Raw genomic sequence first — 13,970 nt, forward strand, 5'->3', positions numbered from 1 at the left:
TTTCGGGAGCTACCTCTTTGTGAGGTCCCTTCCATCGGAGGCTTAATTCGGGTGACTCTGGGGTTTTCTGTGGAGCTTATTCTAATGCTGCCATTTCCTCCTCCAAGGTAATGTATCTAGAGGCCTTATAGAGGGCGTCATCGATGGTTGGAGGGGATTTAGCGTTAGCTCCGAGAAGAAACCTGATTTATACCAGAGACCTCTCCTAAGAGCCTCAATGGCTACCTGATCGTTGGGATTCGAGAGTTTAGTTCTTACTGCTCTGAACTTTTCGATGTAGACTCGCAGTGAGTCTTCCAGTCCTTGTCTGATCTTCCAGAGGTCAGCCTCAGACGCTTGTTTCAGGATGTGAGTTGAATATTGCTTCATAAAGGCGTTAGCCAATTGATCGAAACTGTCTATAGAGTTCGGCTCGAGGCTGGAGAACCATTCGAGGGCTGTTCCGATCAGGTTTTCGGCAAATGTTCTGCAATATCCTGCATCACACTCTTCCTTTGTGAAGTGAGCTTTAACGATAGCTAATCGGAAGGCTCTTAATAGGCCTTTGGGTCTGCGTTCCCATCGTATTCAGGAATTTTAATTTTTCGAGTATCTCTTATGTAAGAGTTGGCAATTCTATCGGTGAACGGAGTTCCACGAGTCTCCTCAATTAAGCTCTCGATTTCGGGAGCTGAGCTCGTTACCTTGTGAACTTGAGCTCCCAATTTCTGGAGAGCTGCGTGGGTTCGCTCCATGTACCTGCGAATTGCGTCAGGTCCCTCGAAGGGAAGGACATTTGGGTCATTATCAGATACTCGGCGAGCAGGTTCCTGGTGAGACCGAGCTCGGTCGTCTTCCCAGCTAGCTGGCGAAATAGGTCGCATATTGGTCCTTAGGCTCCGAGCGAGGTTAGTGCGGAGAGCTGCAGGATCAGCATCCGTTCTTTGGTATTCGTCTGCGCTTGGGGTTGAAACCCTAGCTTGAAACACTGAAGCTGATGTTCTGGCCCGGACGGTATGTTGGTTCCTGCTCCAGACCCGGAAGGAGGTGGCGGTGGAGGCAAACGGGTGCTCCCACCGGTGTTTCGATCAGGCATGGAGCTAGTTGTAGCTACATTGCTCCCCATGGTGCTGGTGATAGGAGGGTAAACGCAGGAGCTGTCCTAGCGCGAGGCGTTCGGAAAGCAGGTTCCTGCCCTTCTGCACCTGGGCTATCAGGGGAGAAGTTCAGGCGCTCTCTAGGGAAGGAAGGGTCGGCTAACGTTCATGGAAAGTGACTCCTCTTCCCTGGTGGACGGACGGTTGGGTCGTTGCGGATTGAGATCTGGTTATCTCTTCGAACTGTTGCTGCCGTTCGGCTAACTGTTGCACCGTTCGCTCGGTCTCTTGAGCTTTGTCCACTAACTGGAGCATCATCCGACGGATCTCAGAAAGCTGATCTTCCGTTGGTCGGTTCGGAGCGGATTGATGCGATGGGTTATTGAGGGCTGAGGACCCAAGTTGGTCCCTCCGGAGGCTCTCGGGTTATTTGCCCCCGGAGCAGTGCGGTTCGGTGAGCTATTGCTCTGGTTCGATTGATCGGGGTTAGATGGATTCGTTCCATCTAATGGATTCATCCTTTAAGCTTTAGAGAAAGGGATTCGATTATTTGTCCCCACAGACGGCGCCAATTGTGAGAGACAAGGTTTCACTTTTTAGATTTAGGTTAGGTCAAGAGAGATGAATGAGAATCGTGGGCTGAATCCCGTAAATAAACTTGAAGAATGAATATGATTTTATTGATGAGTTGAAAGATGATGAATACAAAGGAATGTATCTTGTGATGATCAAAGAATACGTAATGCTTTTAATCTAGTACAAAAGTTCATCCATGAAAAAAAAAAGATCCCTTGTCTTTTATCTTCTCCATCTTTATATAGTCTAGGTTTCGTTGGCAACCCTTCAACTGTTCTCCTAGATATTTGGCTTCAATTACGGAGCTCGCTTTAGGCTCCTCTTGACGAGTCTCTTAAGGTGTTAGCTCTTTCTGTCGTGACCTCTGCTATGATGTCTCCCAGGTCCAGTCGTCAGCTCGGCTTTCAGCTCCCTTGTTATGATGGGCTTATCGCAACCCACATGCTAGCTCACGCTTATCGGTACCTCACCTGAGGGTCATATTCGGGTCCAACAATCGAGACTTATGTTTACTCGAATACATAAACTTAGTATATCTTTAATATCCAGGTGACCGCGTGGATATCTTTATTATTAGCCGTTTATGTAAAACTACAAACTTTATTGACTATAGAATTAGCCGGGTAAAACAGTTTGCATATAGCTAAATTCGATGTTGGTACCAGGGCTGACGATTTTGTTTTTGATAACCACAACTCAATTGGATAATATATAAGTTAGTAGGGTTATACTTTGACTTATACAAATATTGTTTTATGTTAGCTGGTGTTTAATTTTGTTTACCGGATATTTAAAACATTGACGATGTGATATTCCAGATGTCATCGAGATTTATATTTACTCGAAAACATAAACTTAGTATATCTTTTCATATCCAGATGACCGTGTGTATATATATATTATTAGCCGTTTATGAAAAACTAAAACTTTATTGACTATAGAAGTAGTCGGTGAAAACAGTTTGCATATAGCTAAATTTGATGTTGGTTACATGCAAATGAGTTTTGAGTGTATAATGAAATTAGCCTAAAGATTTGAATCACATAAAACACTCACAAAATTATCAATTTGCAGTTTTCTCTTATGGTTTCACTTTATTATATGTCTTCAAAATAACAGAACAAACCAAAAGAGAGAAAGAAAAACCAAAACCTAAAACCTCGAGAGTAAAATATAATAGAAATGACATTAACCCCGCCACACTCACATCTATCGCGATTCAGATCAGAAAATCTCTATTGGAATTGTGACGGCGAAGCTCACGGCGATAATTTGTTTGCCGCTAACCACACGGCGATGCATGTAGACGTGCTAGACACTTACATCGTCAAATCCATGGATCTTTGTCTCGGCCCAACCTTTTCTGTTTGCGATTTACGGGTCATTCTTAAATCTGTCGCTGGGGTCTCGGTGGAGCAGGAGAGGAGGAGTAGGATGAATGTGATTGGGGCATTAATGAAGATCTATTTGAAATGTAGGTAATTTTTTGCTTATAGAAAATATCTTCTAAATTTAAACATATGTCATGTATATATAATATAATATATAATAATAATAATAATAATAAATAATAATAATACTATATGTGGTTTTCTATATCTAGTGAAAGGAATTGGCTTATGGTAAAACACTCCCCACAGATGCTTCTGACAACCATGTTTTCTATTGCTTTTCCATTTTGCCAATTTTTCATTTTATTGTCTATTTTTCTTACAAATCGCTCTATAATCTAACTCCAGATAAATAATATGTATCATGTAAAAAATATAAAACATAATAAAATGGGTTTAACCATCAATATTGATATACTTTTATCTAAATATGGTCAATATATATTTTTCACAAACATAAATTTTGATTTTTTTACACTTTCATATTAAATAAATAATATTTTCTCCTTTTCTAATAATTGAAGTTTTAGAATTTGTTTTTGTTTTAATTTACTTGTTTTCAATTTTAATCTAATTTTTTTTACATTTATTGTACGTCTTTATATTTTACAGTTTGTTCTTATTGTTTGAATTTTAGTTAGGTAGATGTCAATGATGTTTTTATCATGAAAATTTTAAATTTTAATGTTTTATTAATTTTTGTACATAAACCTAAACGACAAATATAAAATGAAAACAAAAAATAATATTATTAATTTAATATAAAAATTATATTATATTATTAATGATTATTGAACTGATTTTATTTGTTTTAGTCATAGTGAAAAAATTAAATGTTTAATCACTTTTACAAGTAAAAAAAGATTAACTCTATTATAAAGGAAAAATCGGGTTTCCATGAGTATGCAATAGATGAAAATAATATTTACTATTTTATAGTTGAAAACTAGAGATAAACTTTTTTTTTAAAGAAAATTGAAATGAATTAGAGAAAATATATACTTTTAAAAAATTACATAGAACCAACATTTACATGACGTGTTATTCACAAATTGTGCGATTTAATTTTTGATTTTCGGACATTGATTAAGCATAATATAGTCGGACATTTTAAAACTCCATGGCGACTCCGAAGTTTGCATTCATAGTCTGGTGGCAATGAAAAACAGATTATCTACAATGGACATGATTTCTAAATGGTGTCAGGAGTAGACACTACATGTGTGCTCTGCAAAAAATGAACCTGAAACTCGAGACCATCTATTCTTCAAATGTTCTTACTCTGTCCAGCTTTGGAGGTATCTTGTTAGTGGAATTCTCGGAAATTCTTATTCAGATGTTTGGTCTGAGATAGTACAGAAGATTTCTGGTGGAGCTCTAGATAAGAGGAGTTTATTTTGCCTAAGATATGCTTTTCATGCTGCTACTTATGCTATCTGGACAGAAAGAAACAGAGTGAAGCATGGGGAGAACTTAATGTCTATGGCTTTACTGACAAAACTCACTGAAAAAGGGATCAGAAATAAACCTAGCCTGGTTAGGATGAAAGGTGGTAAGGGCATGGAGAATGCTCTTCAATATTGGTTTCAAAACAAGGGTGTAGTAGCGGTCATTTTTGTCTGAGTTTTGATGTAGTTTGAATTTTGTGATTTGAGATTAACTCTGGTTCCACTTGTTGTAACACTTGTTGTAAAAAGGTTTTTTGAATAAATTTAAAATTCATTGAAAAAAAAAATAGTCAAATCATTTTTATTAATTAATTTAAAATTCTAATTGATTATATTTCCATATATTTTAATTGTAAAATTTTCATAAATTTTTTTTTTTTTGAAACACAGCTTACTTTCATTCAAACTCAATTGTTTTGGTTACAATAACAAGTGGGAATGTACCATCCTCTTTGATTAAAAAGATAAACTACAATGCCAAAAGCAGATAAAATAGATAGTTCATCATCAGAAGATGACAGCGATTCAAGACCAAGCTTAAATGCGTCGATAAGGCTTTCACAACACAGTTGGATAGCTGAGAGATAGTCACATGAAAAGGTGACGTTAGCACCCAATCCGCACCTCGGAGTATCGACGAGACGAAGTCCGCTGCATCTTCAGGCCCCGAACGGACCGCTCCACAAGATAGCAAGTCGGTTATAGATATGGATGGAGACTTCCATTTAATGTTTGGAAGGGAAACACTTTTTAACAAAGAGGTATTGGATAGCACGGTTCGCTTCTTCACGAGGACTGATGCAAGTGGTGGTGAAGGCGATCCCAGTGAGCCCACCGGTAAATGATTAGAGAGTAAACTCTTCGCACAAGAGAAATAGGGCGTTGTATGTAAATCTGCTTCGGTAAAAACTCCATTGAACCCATCGGAAGTCTTCAGGCAATTAATCAAAGAGATTAAAAACCCCCACAAGACTGTGGGCTGTGAAAGCAATGGACTAGACCATTTATAATTAAAAGCAATTAGGCTAACCAAGCCCAAATCAATATCTGAAGGCCCAGCTTAAGAAAAGTAGAATCGTGACCTTGTTGGAAGAGTGAGGCGGAGGAAGCACGGTGACTGGCGACGGAGTTGGGAGGGATACGGGTCACCGGCACAGCCGAGAGGGTCGCACCAGATGGAGGCACACCCTGATGATGAAAGATCTTTCTATTTCTTGCCGGTGCTCTTGAAGCTTGGAGGGGCGGATGTGAGGAGTCTGATTTCAACCCGAGAGCAGCTACCAGAAAGGAGGCTGAGCGGAAAGGTATCGTCGGAACGGAGATGGAGGGGGAGTTATGAAGCGAGCTCAACCTTATGCATTGTTTAGTTTTAAGATCTGGTCGCCAAGAGAAAGGTGGAACCCCACCAATACAATACATCAGATCGCCGAAGGTTATGGAAGAGTGGAGTGCTTGTGGAAGAACAGCAGCAGCAGTATCATCGGTGGAGAAGGTCTCTTCGATTTCCCGGGAGTGACCGGCGACGGTGGTAAGGGAGATGAGGGACGGCGAGCCCATGACTCTAAACTGGAACAATTTCGGATCTAGAAACCGCGTTTTATGTGGAATCCCACTAACAACGGTCAAGACATCAGAAGTTGTTGTCTGAGAATGAGCTTGCGAAGAGATGGAAGGTGAACGTCGGTGAGGATCTTCTAGCCGCAGTGACATCGAGAGGGAGAGGATGAAATACACGGATCTGCGGTTTGAGCTTACAGATATGAGACCACGATGAGGCGGACTGTAAAGGGTGAGACGGCGGGTAAAGGATCTACATAGATTCACAGAACGGGAGTCCCCGTAGAACAACGGCGTCGAAGAAACCTTCGGCCTAGAGGAGACCATCGGAGCCCCGATGGATAAATAAAGTGACCTTGAGCAGCAAAGAACACGAGAGCTGGAGCGAAAGGAGAGTAGAGAGATACAGGTCGATGATGACGTCGCCACGAGTAGCCAGCGCCGACGGGAAAACGCATCGCCAGCGCCGGAGAACATTGATTTATGGAGTACCTCGAGCCCCGTGTCTGGGAGCATTTTTTATCAACAACAAAAGATTATTTTTCATAAAATATTTTATTTCTACAATTTCAGAGATTAAATATATTTGTAAATTAATATCCATAAATTTTTTTAAAAAAAATTCCACTAATATCTATATTTATTTTGGTATGTATGATCATATTCAATTAAAATAATTACACTTTAAAAGTTCATATACAAACCTATATTTTTTGAAGAAATAAACAGAGGTGGTAGAAACGCCGTTAATAGTAAAAACATGGATAAACTAGAGCAATTTTTACTAAAAAAAAAATAGAGTATAAAAATTAGTGGTAAGTTAGAGATGCTTACATGATACAAAGGCAAATCATCGATACCACATAACATAGTCATCTCAGGGGCTGAAAATGTGCACGTCCACATAATTGTTTTCATATCGGCAGCTTTCAATTTCTCTCGAGTGCAAATTTCCTCTTGAACCACGAGGGTTCTCTTCTCCGGGAAAAGAAGGCTCAACCATGGCTCTAGCCTAGAAATGAATAGATTGCATTGGGTACCTCCTAGCTCTATTTCAAGGTTAGCATTAATAGGCAGAACCGGCTGAAAAAGAAGTAGCCATCAAGATGATATGTAACATCATAAACTTACGTGGTTTTAAAAGTTTATAATTCAAACTTATATTGCCAACTTTACTTAACACAGTAACTCTTCTACAGAAATTTATATGACACAAGAATAAGGTGCCCTTTCTTTATGTATATAGGAAGAGATTTTCAGGTATATTAATTGGATTAACCAATATTTTGGAGATCGAGATAAATTAAGCAATGTTCATGCAAGACCTTAAAGAGCCAATGATCTCATAGGCGAATTAAAGAATAAAACTACAAAGGGAAATCTAAGTATCAGAGATTACTTATCTAAATTGAAATTGCAATCTGCACATTATATTAAAAACTATAACGTTAGTGGTTCCAAACCTGAAAAGGGATCTCGATAAAAGACACCACATCAACTTTAATAATCTCTAATATAGAGGATTCAGCTTCCCTAAAGAGCTGCAAAGGAGCAAGGAAGCATATCATCAGTGAAACAATAGTAAATAATTTGTGTCGAATATCTAAAAAAACCTTCCGCAACACCATCATACATGAATCTCATTGAGTTCCATAAGACGTGTAATATCCCCTGAATCTTCAACAGACTTCGATTTAATGCTCCTCAAGATAATTGCCGTGACGTTATTCACAGCAAACAGATCATGTTTTCGATTCACACATCTGACATCTAGTTTGGGTAAGCTGAAGGAAACCTGTTAATATGGCTAAACTGTCAGTATAACACCCAGTGAAAGAGAATGAACAGTAATCATAGATTGTATTTATCTCCAGCAAACAACTGAAAACGAAGCGTTGACTAAAGGTTGATAAGACTCAAGAATTACTACTCTCACATATCTAAGCACACAATCAGCTAACCCATTTCTTACTAAGCATCCTGACCTTTTCAGAAAAATACATAGAATATTTTGCAAGTGCTGACAGCTGATACTCTTTATGAGGTTTTTTCGTAGATGGGGAAGTAGCTGATGATCGTTTGCTTTGGGAAAAGAAATCATTGTCCAGTTTCATAGTTACATCTCCAGATACAATTTCCATGGTTCGTATAACCACAATACCTACTGCCCTATATCCAGGAGAAGCAACAACAAAAAAAAATGCCGCCTGTGAGCAATCAACTAACTGAATAGAAGATTTGTCTTTAATTTGTAACATATAGGCACATCCATGATATAGGTCACAGAGGACTCTAGACAGTGCAAGTTTTTTTTTTTTTTTGACAGTGCAAGCTTCCAAACATGATATACGAAACTAATCCATTAAGAAGGATTTATTTCATGTTAGGATTAGATGCAAATGACAGTACCTGTCATATCCAAGTTGGAAACAGAGAGTGAGTTTGTCACAAGATAAAGCACCAGAGGATCTCATCACAACATCAAGATCATATATCATAACTTTAATACATAGCTCTCCAGAAAGAAAACCAACACCAAATTTAATTTCACCAGCGGACGATGACTCAAAGGCACCCTGTAAAACGCTCAAACCAGCAGCAAATCAAGTTCTGATAATATACCTTTTCATCAAAAAAATAATATCAAAATAGCAAAGAATTATTGTCCCAGTAGAAATGCAAACAATTTTAAAAAAACGATGTAACAAGATTTTTTAATAAGTTATTAGCATTTTACTGTAGATAGTGTACAAAAAGGACAAACGACTTGCCACTAAAAGCTTTGTACAATCTTTTCTCCATTGACGACTAAGCAGTAAGAAGTTTGTAGAATGTGCTCACCGTTTCAGACATCACCACGACATCCCGCAGGCATTTCCTACTGCTAACACGGAACCTAACAGACATTCCAAGCACTAGACTGAGCATCCATGTAAACAACCTGGAACAAAGGCTGGAATAAAATTTAAAATATAAGCTACCATCGTACTACTAGATCAAGTATATTACATAAAGAAGAAAGAAAAGTGCAGTATATAACATATAATTAAAGTAAACACACGTAATCATCAATTTCGACAAGAAGCAATAGGAAGAAAACTCTTGAATCAAAACTGTGGATCCATGTTGTTTGTTTCAGAGACAAAGTCTCCCACATTGAAAAGTAAAAACAAATCTTAAGTAATACTCCCTCTGTTACAAAATAAAGTATATTCTAAAATTTCAGTTTTATTAAGAAAACACGTAAAATTTTGACAATAAATGCATTGTTTTTCCATGTTTAGTTATTTTCTATGATTTTTAACCAATCAAAGTTCAGTATTAATTTAATGTCTTTGAAATTTACAATTTGTCACTATTATATACATTGAAAAGGTAAAATATGGATTTTTTAGAAACAAATTTTTTTCTAAAACATAGATCATTCTGAAACGGAGGGAATATATTAGATATATATATATATATATATATATCACTCCAGTTATCTTGAGGTTAAAACTCATCTAATTTAACATATGTCTATGTAGTCAAATATGATCTATTTCGAGATTGATTCTCAAAGAGCCATCGTCTCGAAGAATCTATCAGAGATAAAGTTTCAATATACAAGATAAAGATGGATAAGTCAATTCAGTTATCACCGATCTAGTGTAACATAATGAACTGATTTGGACTTGATTCATAGTAGAGCTAGGATTAACCCCATAGTTCAAGCTAGAACAGAATTTTTATTTAAAAACAAGAATCAAAGAGGGCTCACCTGAAGATCATCCACAAAGTGATGGAAGCAATTAGAAATCCAAAGTATAACGTCGCAGATGAAGCCGCCATTTCCACCCAACAGATAACTTACTCTGCCGGATAACTGCGATTCTCAGATTAGTCTCGCCACCGCAATCAATATTTCAAGTTGACAAGCTGCCTCCATAGAGAAAGATCCGATCGGCAAGGTTTGAAGGGGCTCTTTAGTCAACCATATTCATTGCCCATCCCCATAGCACGTTTAGTCAAACAATATGATCATCCCTATACATTATTGAAACGTGAATTTTTAAAAATTATCTTTTCATGTGTAGCTGTGACAAAAATAATACTCACTCTGTTTCTGAATAAGTGTCACTTTGACACTTTTCACACAGACTAAGAAAATAACAGAAATATACGTAAGTTGTTATTAATTACATCTTTCTGATCAATAGTATTTGAGATAAATAAAATTATTTATAAAATCAATGCAGTTTGCAATTAATTTCAGCTGAAAGTAAATATAATTTACATTGGAATTGTAAAGTGACACTTTTTGTGTAACAAGAAAAAAAATTAGAATAACACTTATTATGAGAAAAACGTCAATAAAACCTCAAACTTAACAAAATAAGCTAAAAAAAGCTTCAACTCTTAAGTAAACCAAAATATTCCCAAACTTTAAAAAAAAATCCAAAATAATCATAAACTTATGTTTGACTCTGTCGTTTTAAGCATCCACAAGTCAACTGTTAACTCTTTATAAACTTCCGTTAATTAATAAACGATGAGTTTTACTCTATCATGAAAAAGAAAAAAAAAATCGTCGTCTTCTCTTTTTCTCCATCGATAACAATCCTTAATTCCCAATATCATTCACCTAAATCCATAGATTACTACACAGGAAACAAACTTAACTCTTGACTATTTGAAGAAAACAGATGGAGAGGCCGAAGAAGCTTGATCATAAACGTCGTAAGAAGAAAGCTACATCGAGTGACAATTGAAGAGGAGCACGATGCAGGGAAAGGTCGTGAGCTTGAACGAATCACCGCAGAGGAGAGACGCAACGAACCTCGACCTGACACTGAGAGAGACTGTCATGATGAGGATGTTGACCGAGATGATGGAGAAGGAGATGGTGGTGATAACGAAGAGGATGAGGTTGAAGAAAATCAAGTAGAAGAGAATGGAGAAAATGGATTAGACGTGGAAGAAGAGAACTGTGAGGACTTATCACAACATTTTGGAGATGTCGCAAGAGAAGAAGAAAATGTAAGTGATGGAGAGAGTGGTGATGATATTTGGGATGATGAGAAGATACCGGATCCATTATCTTCCGACGAAGACGAAGAAGAGGTAGAAAGAAGAGAGTTGCTTTCCAATAGTGTTGACAGTGAAGAGCTTTTGGCATTGGGGAAGACATTTGCTTGTGCAGCAGATTTCAAGTTGGCGATGTTACGGTACTCTCTGAAGACCCGTTACGACATTAAAATGTACAAGTCTACATCAAGGAAGATGGGTGCGAGATGCTCTGATGTTGAGTCGAATTGCCCTTGGAGGATTTACTGTTCTTACGAACCAAGGAGGCACAAGATGCAAGTGAAAGTGTATATCAATGAGCATAATTGCATGAGATCAGGCTACTCGAAGATGCTTAAGGTATCGTCAATTGCTTGGCTGTTTGCGGAGAGGTTAAGGATCAACAGGAAGTTTACGAAAAAGGAGATGGCTGAAGAGGTCAAGAGAGAGTACAATTTAATTGTCACAGTCTCACAGAGGAACAATGTGCAAAAGCGAAGTCTAAGCTATTCCGACTGAGAAAAACAAGCCATGAAGTGCATTTCTCACGTATGAGATTATGAAGCCGAGATAAAAAAGTCCAATCAGTATACATCAATGGTTATTGAGACTATTCCCGGTGCTACTCCAGGAAGCAAGCAAAGGTTTGACAGGTTATATGTTTGTTTCACATCTCAAAGAGAATCTTGGATAGAATCATGTCGACCTATCATTGGGCTAGATGGTGCATTCTTGAAGTGGGATATTAAAGGGCATCTACTAGCTGCTGTAGGAAGAGATGGAGACAACAGGATTGTGCCAATTGCTTGGGCTGTTGTTGAGATTGAAAATAATGTGAACTGGGAATGGTTTGTAAGCTTTTGAAATCGGATTTAGGACTGCAAGAAGGAGCAACAACAACAATAATATCCGACAAGCAGAAGGTTTGTGGTGTGCTAATTTCTGTTTTTTTTTGTGTTGTGCTTATTTGATTGTGTTTTCTTATCAACAGGGACTTGTGAATGCTGTCAAGAATGAGCTTCCAGAAGCTGAACACCGAATGTGTTCAAGACATATCCTTGCAAACTGGAAAAGAGACAATAAAGATCCTGAATTAGAGAGATTATTTTGGAAGATAGCAGGAAGCTACACTCTAGGGGATTATCAAGAGCATATGGACACACTAAAAAAATATTGCTCAGGTGCCTTTAACTCCCTTCAGAAAACAAACCCCAATACATGGTCAAGAGCTTTTTTTAGGTTAGGATCTGATTGCAATGACAACCTTAACAACCTTAGTGAGTCATTCAACAAGACAATTAGAGAAGCTAGAAAAAAGCCATTGTTGGAAATGTTAGAGGATATAAGAAGGCAATGCATGGTTCGTAATGCCAAAAGAGCTATCATTGCTTCACATAGTAAGACTAAGTTCACAAAGAAAGTTCATTTGGAGGTTGAAAAGACTAAGGAAAAAGCAAAGGATTGCATCAGATATATGGCATGTGGGAATGTTCATGAAATTGATGATGGAGGTGTCACCTATAGTGTTGATATGGATTTGAAAACATGCGGGTGTCTCAAGTGGCAGCTCAGAAGAATTCCATGTATTCATGCTTCATGTGTAATAACTGCAAAGAAACTAAAGATGGAAGATTTTGTGTCCAAGTACTACACAAGTGACATGTGGAGAGTGACATACTCGCGTGGTATCAGGCCGGTGTAGGGAATGAAATTGTGGCCTATGATGAATAGGCTACCAGTGTTGCCACCACCCTATAGACTAGGTAATCGTGGTAGACCAAACAACTATGATAGAAAAAAAGGAGCTAATGAATCTTCTAGTTCCTCAACAAAACTGGGACGAGAAAAGCGTATGATGACTTGTTCTAATTGCCTAGACACTGGTCACAACAAAACTACATGTTCTAATCCGACAGCTAAAGAGAACCAAAAAGGCCAAGGGGTCGGCCAAGACTTCAAGATGTGGTATGTTTTCTTTTTGTTAATCACTTGTTTAGTCGAGAACATGTTGTATATGTCGCTTACACTTGCGTTTTTTGTAGGGGGAATCAACACTAGGTTTTTCACAAGAACAATCTCAAGCTTAATCAATTCTTCTTTTTTATTATGTAATGGTTCAGACCATCTCTTTTGTTATGTTACGACTAAAACCATCTCTTTTCTTATGTTATGGCTGAAACCATCTCTTGTGTTATGTAATGACTAAAACAATCTTCTTTATTATGTAATGACTCAAAACTCTCATCTCCTCTCATTTTGTTAACAGCACATCATGGATAACACGTCTTTCTTGTTACACGCCTTTTACGTCTGTTACGTTTCTTTGCCATCTCCTCTCTTGTGACCCAAACGGTTCCAACTATCTCTTTTATTATTTTGTTTAACAACATATCTTCTTAATCATCATGAACAACACATGTTCTTAAACATCAAAGCAACACAATTTCTTAAACATTATGGCAACAAATTGTTTCAAAGAAGTCTAAAACAATAACTTCTCATCTAAGAACTTCTCAGACCAAATTTTCTTAACATATCATCATTTATATCGGTTTTGGTCAGAGAAACTTTGCCCCTATCTCTCTTACTCACATACCTGAAGAACGCTCGACCAGGATTTTCTTGCGTCCTAGACGTGTACATTTCACAAGCTCATGACATACACACTTGCTTGGAAATCCACGAGCTTCTGAGTTGATCCCATGGTGAAGAGGAATTTTTTTTTTCTGGGAACTAAGGATTTGCAGAGTCGATGAAGAAGAAGAAAAGACACGAGTTTATGTTTTTAATTATAGAGTAAAACACATCGTTTCACTATTTAACAGAAGTTTAAGCAAAATTAACGGTTGACTTCGGGATGTTTAAAAAGGCTTAGT

The 13,970-nt window shown here is 37.7% G+C and overlaps 2 protein-coding genes across 3 annotated transcripts; one reads left to right on the forward strand and one right to left on the reverse strand.

Annotated features, from left to right (window-relative positions):
- Positions 1 to 5,552: 5,552 nt before the first annotated feature.
- On the reverse strand, positions 5,553 to 10,068 carry LOC106428045 (protein SABRE-like). 2 transcript variants are annotated; one of them, XM_048766169.1, is made up of 7 exons: positions 9,809 to 10,068; positions 8,890 to 9,001; positions 8,458 to 8,624; positions 8,034 to 8,217; positions 7,682 to 7,843; positions 7,512 to 7,589; positions 5,553 to 7,131 (listed from the first exon to the last, which is right to left on the reverse strand). In XM_048766169.1, the coding sequence occupies exons 1-7, from the start codon at positions 9,877 to 9,879 to the stop codon at positions 6,733 to 6,735; spliced, it is 1,173 nt and encodes a 390-aa protein (XP_048622126.1). In that variant the 5' UTR covers positions 9,880 to 10,068; the 3' UTR covers positions 5,553 to 6,732. The 2 variants fall into 2 exon arrangements, with proteins under 2 accessions (XP_048622126.1, XP_048622127.1); XM_048766170.1 differs by lacking the exon at positions 5,553 to 7,131 and having other exon boundaries at positions 7,212 to 7,589.
- A 1,623-nt stretch (positions 10,069 to 11,691) lies between these two features.
- On the forward strand, positions 11,692 to 12,796 carry LOC125591824. Its single transcript, XM_048766691.1, has 2 exons — positions 11,692 to 11,946; positions 12,086 to 12,796. The coding sequence occupies exons 1-2, from the start codon at positions 11,692 to 11,694 to the stop codon at positions 12,794 to 12,796; spliced, it is 966 nt and encodes a 321-aa protein (XP_048622648.1).
- Positions 12,797 to 13,970: the final 1,174 nt, after the last annotated feature.

Source organism: Brassica napus, chromosome C8 (genome assembly GCF_020379485.1).
Source record: "Brassica napus cultivar Da-Ae chromosome C8, Da-Ae, whole genome shotgun sequence".
In the NCBI taxonomy this organism is placed as follows: domain Eukaryota; kingdom Viridiplantae; phylum Streptophyta; class Magnoliopsida; order Brassicales; family Brassicaceae; genus Brassica; species Brassica napus.